The 13,228-nt window shown below is 42.9% G+C and overlaps 1 protein-coding gene across 2 annotated transcripts in view; it reads left to right on the forward strand.

Annotated features, from left to right (window-relative positions):
* The window catches only part of NGLY1 (N-glycanase 1), a 57,827-nt gene extending 44,960 nt beyond the window's left edge, over positions 1-12,867 (forward strand). The window contains exons 9-12 of one of the 2 annotated variants that reach the window (XM_061134853.1): positions 453-617; positions 5,408-5,593; positions 11,397-11,574; positions 11,953-12,867. In XM_061134853.1, the coding sequence (XP_060990836.1) occupies positions 453-617; positions 5,408-5,593; positions 11,397-11,574; positions 11,953-12,128 (705 nt within the window). In that variant the 3' untranslated portion in view covers positions 12,129-12,867. The remainder of the gene's footprint in view (positions 1-452; positions 618-5,407; positions 5,594-11,396; positions 11,575-11,952) is intronic. The other variant, XM_061134854.1, reaches the window with a different exon arrangement.
* Positions 12,868-13,228: the final 361 nt, after the last annotated feature.

The following is a 13,228-nucleotide window of genomic DNA, read 5'->3' on the forward strand; positions in this document are numbered from 1 at the left end:
TGGCGCAGTGGTAAAGAATCCACTTGCCAGTGCAGGAGATGCAAGAGACCATGGGTTCAATCCCTGGATCAGAAAGATGCCCTGGAGCAGGAAATGGCAACTCGCTCTAGTGTTCTTGCCTAGGAAATGCTTTGGACGGAGGATCCTGGTGGGCTCCAGTCTATGAGGTCACAAAGAGTCAGACGTGACCGAGCACACACATGCACACATACGCAAAGGGTGTGGAAAACTGGATATGGGTGCTAAATGGTTTCTCAACATGAAAGTTACAAAATCATTTTAACTTTCCACAGTGTCGTTTTTATTTTCCAAATAGTTGTATGTATGAAAATAAAGTTGGTTAGTTGGACATTGTTAAAATACAAATGTGTTAATTATAGTCATGCTTACAGATGGACCCCTGCATTTTCTTAATCTTTAGTGACTTTTTTGTTTTTAAACCTGAATTACAGAGGCAAGTATCTTTGTCAGAAAACAGAAGGAAAGAACTTCTTCAGAGGATCATTGTGGAACTTGTTGAATTTATATCTCCCAAAAACCCTAAGCCTGGAGAACTCGGAGGAAGGACGTCTGGGTCCCTGGCCTGGAGAGTCGCCCGAGGTGAAGCGGGTCCAGAGGTATTTGCTTCATTGCAACCTGATGACGACCTCACTTTCCCACTTCCTGTCCTGTACACTTTTCATGCAGCAAACCCACTGACCACTACCTTTCAATGAAATTTGCAGAGTAATTGTTACAAAGTGTAAACATTTGAAGAGAGCCAATAGTGGATTGACACAGTATAATTGCACACAGGAGTTAGCAAAGCAGTTAAAATGGGACTTTTGTATTGTTACTTTATGTAAATTTCTAGTGCAGTTATAACTTTTACTAAAGTATATGAAAATGCATGAATTATAAGTGCACAGCTTAACAGATTTTCACAAAGTGTTAAACACATGACCACTAACCAGAATGAGAAATAGACGACCAGTCACCACCTTTCACCTCTAAATGTGACCTTTATCCTTGTATCTAACATCACAGACTAGTTTTGCCTGTTATTCTGCTTTATGTAAATGGAATCATACAGGGTGCACTCTTTTGTGGACAGTTTCTTTCTCTTAACATTATTTAGTGAGATTCATAGTTGTTGCTGCATATTTATAGTACATTTATTGTCATTGCTGTATAATATTCCACTGTGTGGATATTCTATAATTTATCCACATCACTATAGGGTATTTAGGTTGTTTCTCAATTTTGGTTTAAAATTGTGCTACTGTGCTGTTGACAATAATACCCAAGATATGGAAGCAGCGTAAGTGTCCATCAACAGATGAATGGATAAAGAAGTTGTGTTGTTATACAATGGAATAGTATTCAGCCATTAAAAAATAATGAACTAGTGCCATTTGCAGCAACAATGGATGGATATACAGACTGTCATACTAAGTAAGTCAAAGACAGATATTATATGATGTCACTTATATGTGGTATCTGAAAAATAGTACAAATGAATCTGTTTACAAAATAGAAGCATACTTTGCAGACACAGAAAAGCGCCGTATGAGTGGTCAGAGGGGAGAGGGGAGAGGGGTGAGGGGTGAGTTAGGAGACTGGGAGGCGCACACTGCCCGTTATAAAACAAGCACGCAGCACAGAGAACGCAGTGTCCCGTGATAATCTACAGGGAGATCCTCTGGAAACAGGTACCGTTTGTGTTTCTGTATGTGCTGGGCTCAGTGGCTTCAGTCGTGGCTGACTCTTTGTGACCCAGGGACTGGAGCCCACCAGGCTCCTCTGTCCATGGGATTTCCCAGGCAGGACGCTGGAGTGGGCTGCCATGCCCTCCTCCAGAGGGTCTTCCCCACCCAGGGATCAACCTACAGCTTCTGCGTTTCCTGCATTGTAGACAGATTGTTCGCCCACTGAGCCGCCTCGGAAGCCCTGTATATGTGTAGCTGAACCACTTTGCAATACAGCTGAAATCAACGCAGTGTTGTCAGTCAGCCACCCTGCAGTTTTAAGTGTTGCTGCTGTGAACACATGCAGACGTGTCTTCAGTGAGCGTTGTGCACGCTCAGGTGGGTGCACACCTGCGGCAGAAGAGCCGGGTCAGAGTGTGAGGACCAGCTGCTTCCAAACCGCTTCACACTCTGCCCAGCAATAAGTGAGATTTTTCCACGTCTTTACCTGTGGTTCCCTGTCTTTTTCATGTTCGCATTTGTAGTGGTATATAGTATTATACTGTGATTTTTTTCCATAAGAAATTAATTTTCTCTGGAAATTGTGCTGGCTTTCTGTTCTTTAATGTTACCTGTTTCTGCCTGTGCTCCTCGTCGCTGTGCCGCACGGGGGCTGCTCTGTGGCTGAGGTGTGCAGGCTCCTCGCTGTGCCTGGGCGCTCTCTGGCTGTGCCGAGCGGCCTCCTCGCTGCGGTGGCTTCTCTTGCTGCAGGGCACCGGCTCTGGGGCCCGTATGCCCCGGCGCTGGGGTGCACGGGCATACTGTCCCGCAGCGTGTGGGGTCTTCCTAGACCCAGGAGGGAGCCAGTGTCCCCTGTATTGCAAGGTGGGTTCTAACCACTGGACCACAAGGGAAGCCCTGTCGTTTGATTTTTATAATTTATTTTTTATCGAAGGTCAGTTGATTTACAGTGTTGTGTTAGTTTCAGGTTTACAACAGAGTGATTCAGTTTTACATATATATTTTTTCCCCCGTTTTAAAATTTGCATTTTGATGCTGGATAATGACATTGAATGTCTGTCTTTAAACTTTCAGATATCATCTTTTGTGAAGTCCTGTTCAGTGCTGTGAAAACTTTTTTAAGTACAATGGGGAACGTAATAGAAATCTGGGCCATTCCGCTAGTGAAAGTGTTCATTTCTTATTATATTCTTGAACACATCTAGTTTTGGCTAGAAATTATTGTTAGTGTGAGTACTATTACATAGTCAGACTTTCTGAAAATGTTATCAGTTAATCTCTCAAAATTAAGTGATGAACAATGGGAATATAATTCCTAGAGTTAGAGGCTTGCTGAAGGCATTGTGCTCTGTAATGGACATTAAGAAAGTTCTTTGCCCTTAGGGAGCTTAAAGTTGACTCACTAGAAAGCATTTATTATAAACACCTAAGAAGATAAGTCATGAAAAATGCTTGAAAGGAAAATAACCAAAGCTTTATATCTACTTTTTCCAAATTTGCCATTATTACACCTCATTTCTCTAATAAAGGAAGAGTGGTGAATTATCCCTAGTCAACATTGTTTACTTTTAAATTTACCTCATCATACTTAGCAGGCAGTTAGCAGTGGTGGTTCCGCCATGGAATAACGGTCTGAGTTCAGCAGGTAACTCCAGTCGCTGCTGATGAGTGCACATTACAAGTGGGAATCTAAACGAAGCCCGTGTGAGCAGAGCCAGTGTCGTTCACAGCTGTGTTCAGTTTAAAATGTGGGGATTTAGGTCTTCATTTCTTTTTCTTTTCATGGATGAGTGTGCTTCCTCTTGCATGGCATATAAGTTAATTAAACTTTAAAAATAGGAATTGGGCTATATGCCCAGATTGTTTTCCCTTTTGAAAAATTTTTAAATTTCTCAATTATGGAGATCATTTTAGAGCTGTGAATTTTAAAAGTCATTTTTCTCTTTTGAAATAGATGTTTATTTTAAAAGTCAGTCCTAAAAATTAGGGAACTATATATCTTGAAATCAGCAGGACAAAGAAGGAAACATTGGTGATGTTTTCAGAAAGAGTTTTGTCTTAACCTTAAATTTTAAAGCATTAATGAAATATTAATGTTATAAATGATATATTCAGTAACATACATATTTTTCTTTTCCCTTTGTAATTAATTATCCTTTGGTAAAATAGTAGATAATGATACTTAAAAATTTTAGTTCCATCTGGTTTATGGCAGTACTCTGAAATATCTTTGATAGTGAAATGTCTTTGATAAAGAAGAGAAGAATGGGAAAGTATTGTTACCTGCTAGTATACTAATTCATATTTAGAAAATCACCTTCTAAAAATAATAAACTGATTTTATTTTTTTACGTTATCCTTGTGGCAGTAATAATTACAGGTTCTAGGGAATTATCTTCTTATTTATACATTTGTAAATACTTTCTGTTTCTAAGATATTTTATATTCTACTTACTAATTCTTGTACATTTGAAGTTTTCACGTTGGTTAATACCTGGTACCCAGTGTTTAACCAAAAAAAAAAAAAGCATTACCTGCTGTCATAATTGATTAGTAAATGATTCGTTAAAGCAAGACATTGATACAGACTAGAGCAGTGGTTCTCAGCAGTGGGTGATGTTGCCTTCCAGGAGACATTTGGCGGTGTCTGGGGACATTTCTGGTGTCAGAACTGGGATGGGTGGTCCCACTGGCCTCTTGAGGGTGAGACCAGAGAGGCCGCCACACAGGCTGCAGTGCTTGGGGCGCCTCCCCACCCCCACCCCCACCCCCGAGAAGGACTGAGCTGACCCGCAGGCGCCTCTGCTCCTGTGTGGGGGCAGGGGACGTGGTGTCGGTGCCATGCAAATGCAGGGTAAATGCACTCAGTGACTTCAGGGATTTAGGCAACTATTTTACATTAAAAGAAACAATTTATTTTGTAAGAGAATGCAAAATTGCTTGCAATTTTAAGGTAAAACATGAGATTTTGTAGTAATTTCACCCGTGCAGACAATCATTTCCAGCTATCCTGTCCTCACTTCTAGCATCAGGAAAGGACACTGATGAAATGACTTTCGGCTGTGGCCTGGAGCGGGAGAAAGAGTCATGTAGCTGGAGAGTAGCAAGCACAGCCTTCCAGATGCACATGTCAGGGCTCTGAGGCAGAAAGCTGGCTTTGTAAGGAGCTAAAGAAGGAGGGGAAATGGTGGGGGGCCGTGGAGGCAGCAGGGAAGAGGAGCCTGGGGTCTGGTAGGAGAGGTCGAGGAGATGGAGCCGTGTGCAGCCCTGGCCACCTTTGTAGGGGCTTAGGGTCTCTAGCAGGAGGTCGGTGCAGCGAGTTTTGGCAAGTAAGTGATGTGTGCCAATTTACGTCCTTAACAGTCGTCTTGATCTGTGTGGAGAGGTTGAGTTGAAAGCTAGGACTCAGCTGTAGGAGACGACTGCTGTGTCCAGTTAAAAGGTGGTGACGGTGGTGGGAGTGAATTCATGTTGACACACAGTCCCCAAAGTGTAAGTCACAGCTGCAGTTTATGTTTCTTGTTTTCTGCTTAGTAATGTCTCTTGCTATGTCAGCACCACACTGATGATGTTTAACCTGTAAGAGAATTTCCAAATTTCCCAACGGCGCCACTACACTTTCCTGTTGAAGGGATCACTTAACCCCTCTCCACAGCAGTACCTCTTTGTGCACCTGTCTTCTATTATGTTGAAAAACTAATTCTTCTTTTTTTTCCAAGAGTAAAGAAACCCTGTTCATCCCCTCTGAAAATGAGAAGATTTCTAAACAGCTCCACCTTTGCTATAATATTGTAAAAAATTATTACGTCCGAGTTTCAAGTAATAACCAAACCATTTCTGGATGGGAGAATGGTGTATGGAGAATGGAATCCATATTCAGAAAAGTTGAAACAGACTGGAACATGGTAACGTAATGCATGAAACTGTTTAAAATCTTAGTCATTCTTTAAACAAATAGAGATTGGCTTCATTTTTCACCTGGTCTTAATGTACAAACTGATATGAGAATTACGCCTAGTTATCCTTAAACTTGTAAAAGAAGATCCTGCTCCCAGTGTTTAATGAAAAGTCCAGTAGAAATTCGTGTGTTTGTATCAAGAATGTACCCGTTTTCATCAAAGAGGCTGAATTTAATTCTTTCATGGAAAAAAATCAAGTGTATGAGCAACCATGTAACTAGTTTTTGCATGAATATATGGAGTATATTATTACCCATTTCCTTTGTGGATATGTATTGATTGCCTGCTAAAAAAGCAAGCTACTAGATACCATAACATTTAGTTCAGCGTCCCAAGAGCTAACCATTGGACATGCTTCCATCTCAATGGATTGTGGCTGGTTGAGCAGCAAGATTGGTTTATTTCTTCTCTGTTTCCTCTAAAATAATGGAAGAAACGGATGCTGGGACCATGGTAGTTCATTATACCAGCTTGTACATTGTTTTCATATGTTGTCTGTAATAAGTAAGAGGCTTTGCTTTTAAACTACCCTCTCCCTTAGAAAAACTCACCAAAAATAAACGCAGAGCTACCCACATGCCCTCGCTAGATCCGACCCTGTTACTGACAGACTTCATGGGAGTGAACGAGCTTACGCGCCTCTTTAACTTGCCAAGTGGGGGGTGCGAAGCTGTGCACTTGTGAGACACTCGAGTGGATGTAGCGGGAGAGTCACGGATGAGCAGCTGCTGGTGTTGCTGAGCATCTGCACCGTGCTTATCCTTGTAAGGCTAGGCGTTGCCCAGCGTGCACAGGGCGCACACCGATAAGGTCCCTGCTTCCTTCTCTTTTTCCCCACAAGTTTGTCCCCTAAACTTGTCTTGGTGCGCATTTGGACCATCTTTTTGTAATAAGCTAAAAATGATTTGTAGGCTTACTGAGATTGTAGATGTAGGAATTTACTTCTTTAGTTAGAGAAGGACATGAGAGATAAAACAAGATGTAAAGTTTCCAGACGTGTGTATCTGTAATTGTCTAGTTGATGAGCAAGGATGGACTCCTAGAAGATGCTTCTCAGTTGCGGGATTGCTCTGAACAGAAAGCAGGAAGGGACAGACGTGGCTCTTACCAAGGGCTTGTCTGTGCTGGCTCCCGCCGCGAGCCCAGCGTGCCGGAGGAACCGCTGTGCGGGGAGCAGAGGTGGTCTGCTGCAGGCTCTTGGTCCTGACCTGCAGTCGTCCACCTGCACGTGAGGGCCAAGGGCCCGCTGTGTCCGCATGGACATGAGCATACTGGCATGGAAACTCCCGGAGGGAGACACGCCCTGGTTGCGGGAGCCAGGCAGAGAGCGCTCCGTGGAGCCCGGCGCTGAAAGGAGAGGTGTGGTTAGACAGGAGTGGCAGGTGCTTCTAGACCTCTGAGTTGATCTCACAGACCGGGCGGGTGTGTTGTGTGAGAAAGCTTCTGAGTAAGGTAAATGAGATGTGAAGGCCATTACCTGCAGACACGCCTACTTAAATGTATGCCTTCATATGCTTTTACAAGGGGCCCTGTGTTTTGTTTTTTTTTTTAAGCTGAATGAATACATTTCCAGTTCTAAATGAAAAATGCTAGAATTTAACTGTACTTGTAGAAACGTAACTCAGAAGGAATACGTTGCCATTAAAAGCATGGGTTTTCCACCTGCACCAGTGTTTTCGCTCTGTCCCAGGTTCCCCATTGGGGACTCTGACTGCACCAGACACAGGACCCGTCTCCCCCACACCCTCCCTCGCAGTCTCCTCGCGGGGCCGCAGCAGGGCACGGCAGCCCGTCTGTGGGTGTTGAGAAAAGACCTTACCCTCTCCCGGGAGCACAGAGACTCGCTAAATTTTACTGCTTACAAGTATACCGTTCAGCGATGTCTGGATTTGAAAGGAACATAAAAAGCTAGAGTTTACTGAAGAGTTCACTTTTTAAGGGCACTTTTTAATTGTTCCTAGATGCTCTGTATTTTTGAACAGCTTTATTCTCTTTGCCACTAGAGTCATGTTAGCACTTTTTGATGCAGGACATGATGCCAGGAATTGATGCAGTCGTTCAGAATCGGACACTGCTCAGCATTTAGGATTAGTGTTGAATTTCGAGGCAGACCTGCAGCGAGGGTCTGCTTGTGCCAGAGGAAGACACGGGGAGCAGCTGCCAAGACGAGTGAGGGAAGCACTCTGTGAGACGGCGGAGCCGCCAGGTCCCGGAGGGCCTGGCAGGGGAAGGGCGGTCTGCGTCGGCCTTGGAGGCGGCGGACGAGGAGCCTCTCAGAGTGCGGCGTGAGAAACTGTATGCAATGCACGCACCGACCTGAGAGACAGCTGGCAGGTTCAGAGAAGAGGGAGGCGTCGGGAATGTGGGGAAGTGAGGCTGCAGGGGTGAGCGGGTCAGGCCCCAGGGGCTTGGGTGGCCTTGCAGTCATGCAGTAGGAAACCACGCAGGCGTTCAGGCGAGGGAAGCCCATCGTCACACTGGCCATCCAGAGGCTACGCGTGGAAGCACGGGAAGCGTGGACTAGACAGTGGGAACTGACAGTGTTCATGACGGACCTCAGCGAGAAAACGGAATAACCAGGATTAAGATTGCTGAGCAAGGGCATTGTACTAGCATTGGAGGAAGACTTGAAATACAGCTGCTCTGCTGGAGATGCAGGCATGACTGACTGCACGGTGAACTCAATTAGAGCTCATTCAGCAGCCTCAGCAGAATGCTGATTTTTTAAGAGCATGCTAGAGAACCACTCCCAACAAGAGCAGTACACACCAGACCTCCAGGAAGCCGGAGCGGCGGGCTGACCAGCCTGGCGTGTAGTCATCAGAAAATCATCATGTGAAGGTCTTCACAAGAACGGGAGATACAGGAGGAAGCTGGCATGCACATTGTTCTCGGTCTTAAAAGCAGTGGTCACAGCTTTCCGTCACTGGTTCCGTCAGGGTGCCTCGTGAGCAGCACGGCTTGACCCCACGCCGTCGATCTCGCCCCTCTTCGCAGGCGGTCGTGTGGCTCTGTCCTCACAGGTGCCGGAGCGGGGCCAGGGGCCCCACCTGTGAGTTTAAAAGGCCAGCACACAGACAGGAGTCTGAAACAGGCAGCAGTTACAAAAGTGCTTTTTTTTTCCCCTTTAGAGCAAATAGTTGACTAAGAGGTTATAAAGTGTTTTTTTTCTTCTAAATAAATTATAATTACTAGTTCTGTTGGTTTTACACATAGACTGGACCACAATTGGAGGTTTATATAAATCCTGTTGTTTTTGGTTTCAAATTACCAAACTGAGTATACTGTATATAGTAACATCCTACCACCTCTAAAAATGCTGAGTTAAATAAGTTGGCTAAAATGCTACAGATAGAATATATTGTGCAAAAAAGATGACATGAATTTTCAATAGAAATAGGACCTGTTTTATCTCCATTTGCTCTTCCTTTAACCTGAGGGAACTTTTATTTGCTCACAGTGTGTTTAAAGGTTTATTTAAGCATTTAAGAATTCAGTGATGAATTCCGTCTTACCCTTTAACTTTTTAGAGTCATTAAAAACTGATGCCTTTAGAACTGCAAAATGTGAGTCTTAGAAAAAGCAATTCTCAGACAGGTTCAATAGCTATCAGAAACCTTTTGTGACAGTTAAAACAGTTCTGGCCCAGACCCACCTGATACAATGAAGGCAGTCTTGGGGGCAACTTGAAATTTGAGGTTAACCTGACTTCAGCCTATCCTGTTTTATATGCCTACACTTTTATGGGGGGCATTTGAAGCTACTGAGCTCTGAAAACACACAGGACGTAGAAGACACACAGAAGTAAGATCACTTTCCCCCAGTCTTTTCATTTCTTTCCACCACCTTCTAGTAACCCGTCTGTTTGGCTCATTTTTTTCAGATGACCCCCTTTACTAACCTCTGCTTTGGAGGAGTAGTTAAGTCATGGATAACCCATAGGGGCCCGGTTGTTCAGCAGAGGTGAACGTCTGGCCCCCAGGAGCACAGGTGCAGCCCTGAGCCCAGTTCCCCTGCAGACAGCTGCAGGGGGGATGCGGTGGCCACCCTCAGGCCGAGGTCCTGGAGTCGGGCAGGCGGCAGCGCCCACGCCCGGGTCTGCTGTGCAGAACAGCGGTAGGCGGGTGTGCGTTTCTGGTCTCAGAAGGTTACGTGGTTTTCCTTGGAGACTGATTGTTTAATGATTTTATCATCGCCAGCTCGCTGATTCTGAAAACTCAAATTAGCTGACACATTTAACCTGGAAGAAAACTATAGGTTGCCAAATAGAATGAATTATTGATAATGTGCTGGCAGTGATTGACTTCTTACTTGATGACTGAAAACTGGAATAGTACGGACTTAGATGGCAGCTGTGTTTCTTGTGGTACTTCCAGCTGTTTGCCCCTGAGAAGTAGATTAGATGTTTCTGAAAGAGTGCATGTTTGTGCAGGTTTCTGGTACAAATAAATACTGTTTATTAAACTCTGTAAATCCAGAACCTATGCCCCAGAGAGTTTATGATTTGGTTAAGTTACATAATACAAGTACATCTGAAATGAAATAGTTATACTTGGGTCACAGAGTGTTGGCAGTTCAAGGCGGGATGAAATTCTGGCATGAAAGCCAAGAGTTTGACTATAATGTGAGAGGCAGGCACTTGCTGTGAGTTCTAGACCAGGCAAGTGACATGAAGGAAGTGGCATTTTAAAAGCGTTAATTACAGCATACTAACACATATATATGGAATTTAGAAAGATGGTAATGATAACCCTATATGCAAAACAGAAAAAGAGACACAGAAGTACAGAACAGACTTTTGAACTCTGTGGGAGAAGGTGAGGGTGGGATGTTTCGAAAGAACAGCATGTATATTATCTATGGTGAAACAGATCACCAGCCCAGGTGGGATGCATGAGACAAGTGCTCCGGCCTGGTGCACTGGGAAGACCCAGAGGAATCGGGTGGAGAGGGAGGTGGGAGGGGGGAGTGGGATGGGGAATACATGTAACTCCATGGCTGATTCATGTCAATGTATGACAAAACCCACTGAAATGTTGTGAAGTAATTAGCCTCCAACTAATAAAAAATAAAATAAAATAAAAAATAAATAAATAAAAGCGTTAATTAGGCAGTTGCAGAAAAATGAGAATAAAGTCATGGCCATATTGACAAGTGCCATATAATTAAAGAAAGAGGTTTTTGGTTTTTTTTTCCTCCAAGACTTATAATGTCCAGATTTTTGTGTGGGGAATTTGGATACTGGGCATAAATGATGAAAGAGATTCTCAGGGTGAGTGGACATCCGTTTTCGTACCAACATTTGCAGAGTGTAGATGAACCTGTGAGAGCAGATAGACTGGAGGCTTCGGTGACCCTGGATGCCTCCACTGGGATGTTGGTCAGGGCGCTGATGGTGGAGGCCCGGGGAGCATCCTGTTCAGAGAGGCACGAGAGGAGCATGGACATGACCTTTTTAACCAGACCATTACTTTAGCAGTGACCGAGGTATTTCTTGGTTTATAGGGTGTGGCCCATCTCATTCTAGGAAAGCTTATCTGAAAAGCCAGGCTTAGAAAAGAAGATAAATTAAGGAATAATTGCATTTAAGAGGACTCTTCATTTTCATCCAGATTCATCATGCAATGGGGAAAAATGAGGTTTTTAATAACCAGTTGTTCATAGCACATGTGACAGACTCTTGATGATCTGTGCTGTTACACTGGTTGATTATTTCTGACAGCCCCCTTTTCCCCCTCCCTCTTTACAGGTGTATTTAGCCCGCAAGGAAGGATCATCTTATGCTTACATTTCCTGGAAGTTTGAATGTGGGTCAGTTGGCCTAAAAGTAGATAGTATTTCCATTCGGACAAGTAGTCAGACCTTTGAGACTGGAGCAGTGCAGTGGAAGCTGAGATCTGATACTGCACAAGTGGCACTGACGGGCGGTAAGCGTCTGCCTGGGGAACTAATCATGAAGGGTGTGCTTAATGCTCTGGAGAGTAGTTGTACTTATTTGAAATGTAGTTAAGGGTTTTTCTTACCCTGGAGTCATTCATACTATTACAGTAAAAAAAAAAAAAAAAAATGTTTCAGTTAAAACCTGTAGTTTAAGCTCATATAATAAAAGGGCTTATGTTTCTTATTGTGAAGCACAAATGGAAGGAGAAAAATCATTTCTTTTTCAGAGGACACATTTCCTCCATAAAGAATAATTTGTATTTATTTTTTTAAGAGTTGATTTTTACCTATAAGGTAGTTATATAAAATGCATTCCCTGTGTTCTTATCAAAAGCAAAGTGTTAATTTTTTTTTTCCTCCAATAGATAAAACTCTTCGCTCCTATCACGATTTTTCTGGGGCCACTGAAGTTATCCTGGAAGCAGAATTAAGCAGAGGAGATGGTGTTGTTGCTTGGCAACACACCCAGCTGTTTAGACAAAGCTTAAACGACCATGAAGAAAATTGTTTGGAGATAATTATAAAATTCAGTGACCTTTGAGAACCTGAATGTTACAGAGAAGCTGGCAATAGTCAAGGACACAGCTTGTTCTAAAGTAGTCTGTTGGTGCCGTGCATGCTTAGTTGTCAGTCTGCTCTCCTCTGGTAGCACGTTTCCCTGTTGGCTATCCATCATGTAACCCTCATGAAAATATATCTTTATACCATGGACCATGATGAAACCTCGAATTAAAAGCTCCTTTCCATATGTGACTCTGATTTGGAGTGAAATCTTACTGCCCCGCTATGAGAATTTAACTTAAAAATTGTAATTGTGGCTTTAAAAGTAAAGTGAAGGTATTCATGACTAAATACTGTTCAGGATTATGGTGAAATCTTCAGCTAATAATACTAATTTGACAGTTTCTGATCAGCCTTTAATTTTTCCATAAGTAGCTAAAATAGATTTCCTAAGATTTTAAATTTTTAATAAATGTGAACATGTATCTCGTTATAATGCATGAAAATTTTTATGATTGTAAATATGTAGGCATTTAAGAAATAAATTATTTTGCATTACATCTTTTTAGTGGTTACTTTGGCTAAATAAAAATCTTAAGTATGCTAAACATTGAAAACCACTTGAATAGCCAAGAATTATGAAAACAACATTGCATAAATTCAAAGTACATTACAAATCCATGGTATGTGGACACTTCTGAGAATGCTTTACTGTTGAGTTTATTTTTGAGTATTTTTATCTACCTCATTGAATAAAATGTTTTTTCTTGACTTTGAAACTATGTAACTGTATTATTCCATACAATGTATCCATACAATGTATCAAGAGTTTTCATGCTGTGTTGGGTGTAACTTCTCCAGTTAAACTTAGTGAACATGTGTGAAGTGTTTGTGTGCAAGAGCCCTGTGGGGGTGCCGTGTGGGGGTGGTGAGAAAGATGACCCCTGCATCCCCAACCCCCAGAGGCCTGTGTTGACAGTCTGCAGAGGGGTTGCCCAGCTCTCCCGGCCAGAAAAGTACGTTCTCAGACTTTCAAACCCTGTGTAGCCCAGTAACGTGTTTACAAGCATTATAAAATACCTACCGAAATTCTGAAACAATGGTATTACATTTTGTTTTTAATTGTAGTCAAACTCTGTT

This window comes from Dama dama, chromosome 32 (assembly GCF_033118175.1).
Source record: "Dama dama isolate Ldn47 chromosome 32, ASM3311817v1, whole genome shotgun sequence".
Classification (NCBI taxonomy): Eukaryota; Metazoa; Chordata; class Mammalia; order Artiodactyla; family Cervidae; genus Dama; species Dama dama.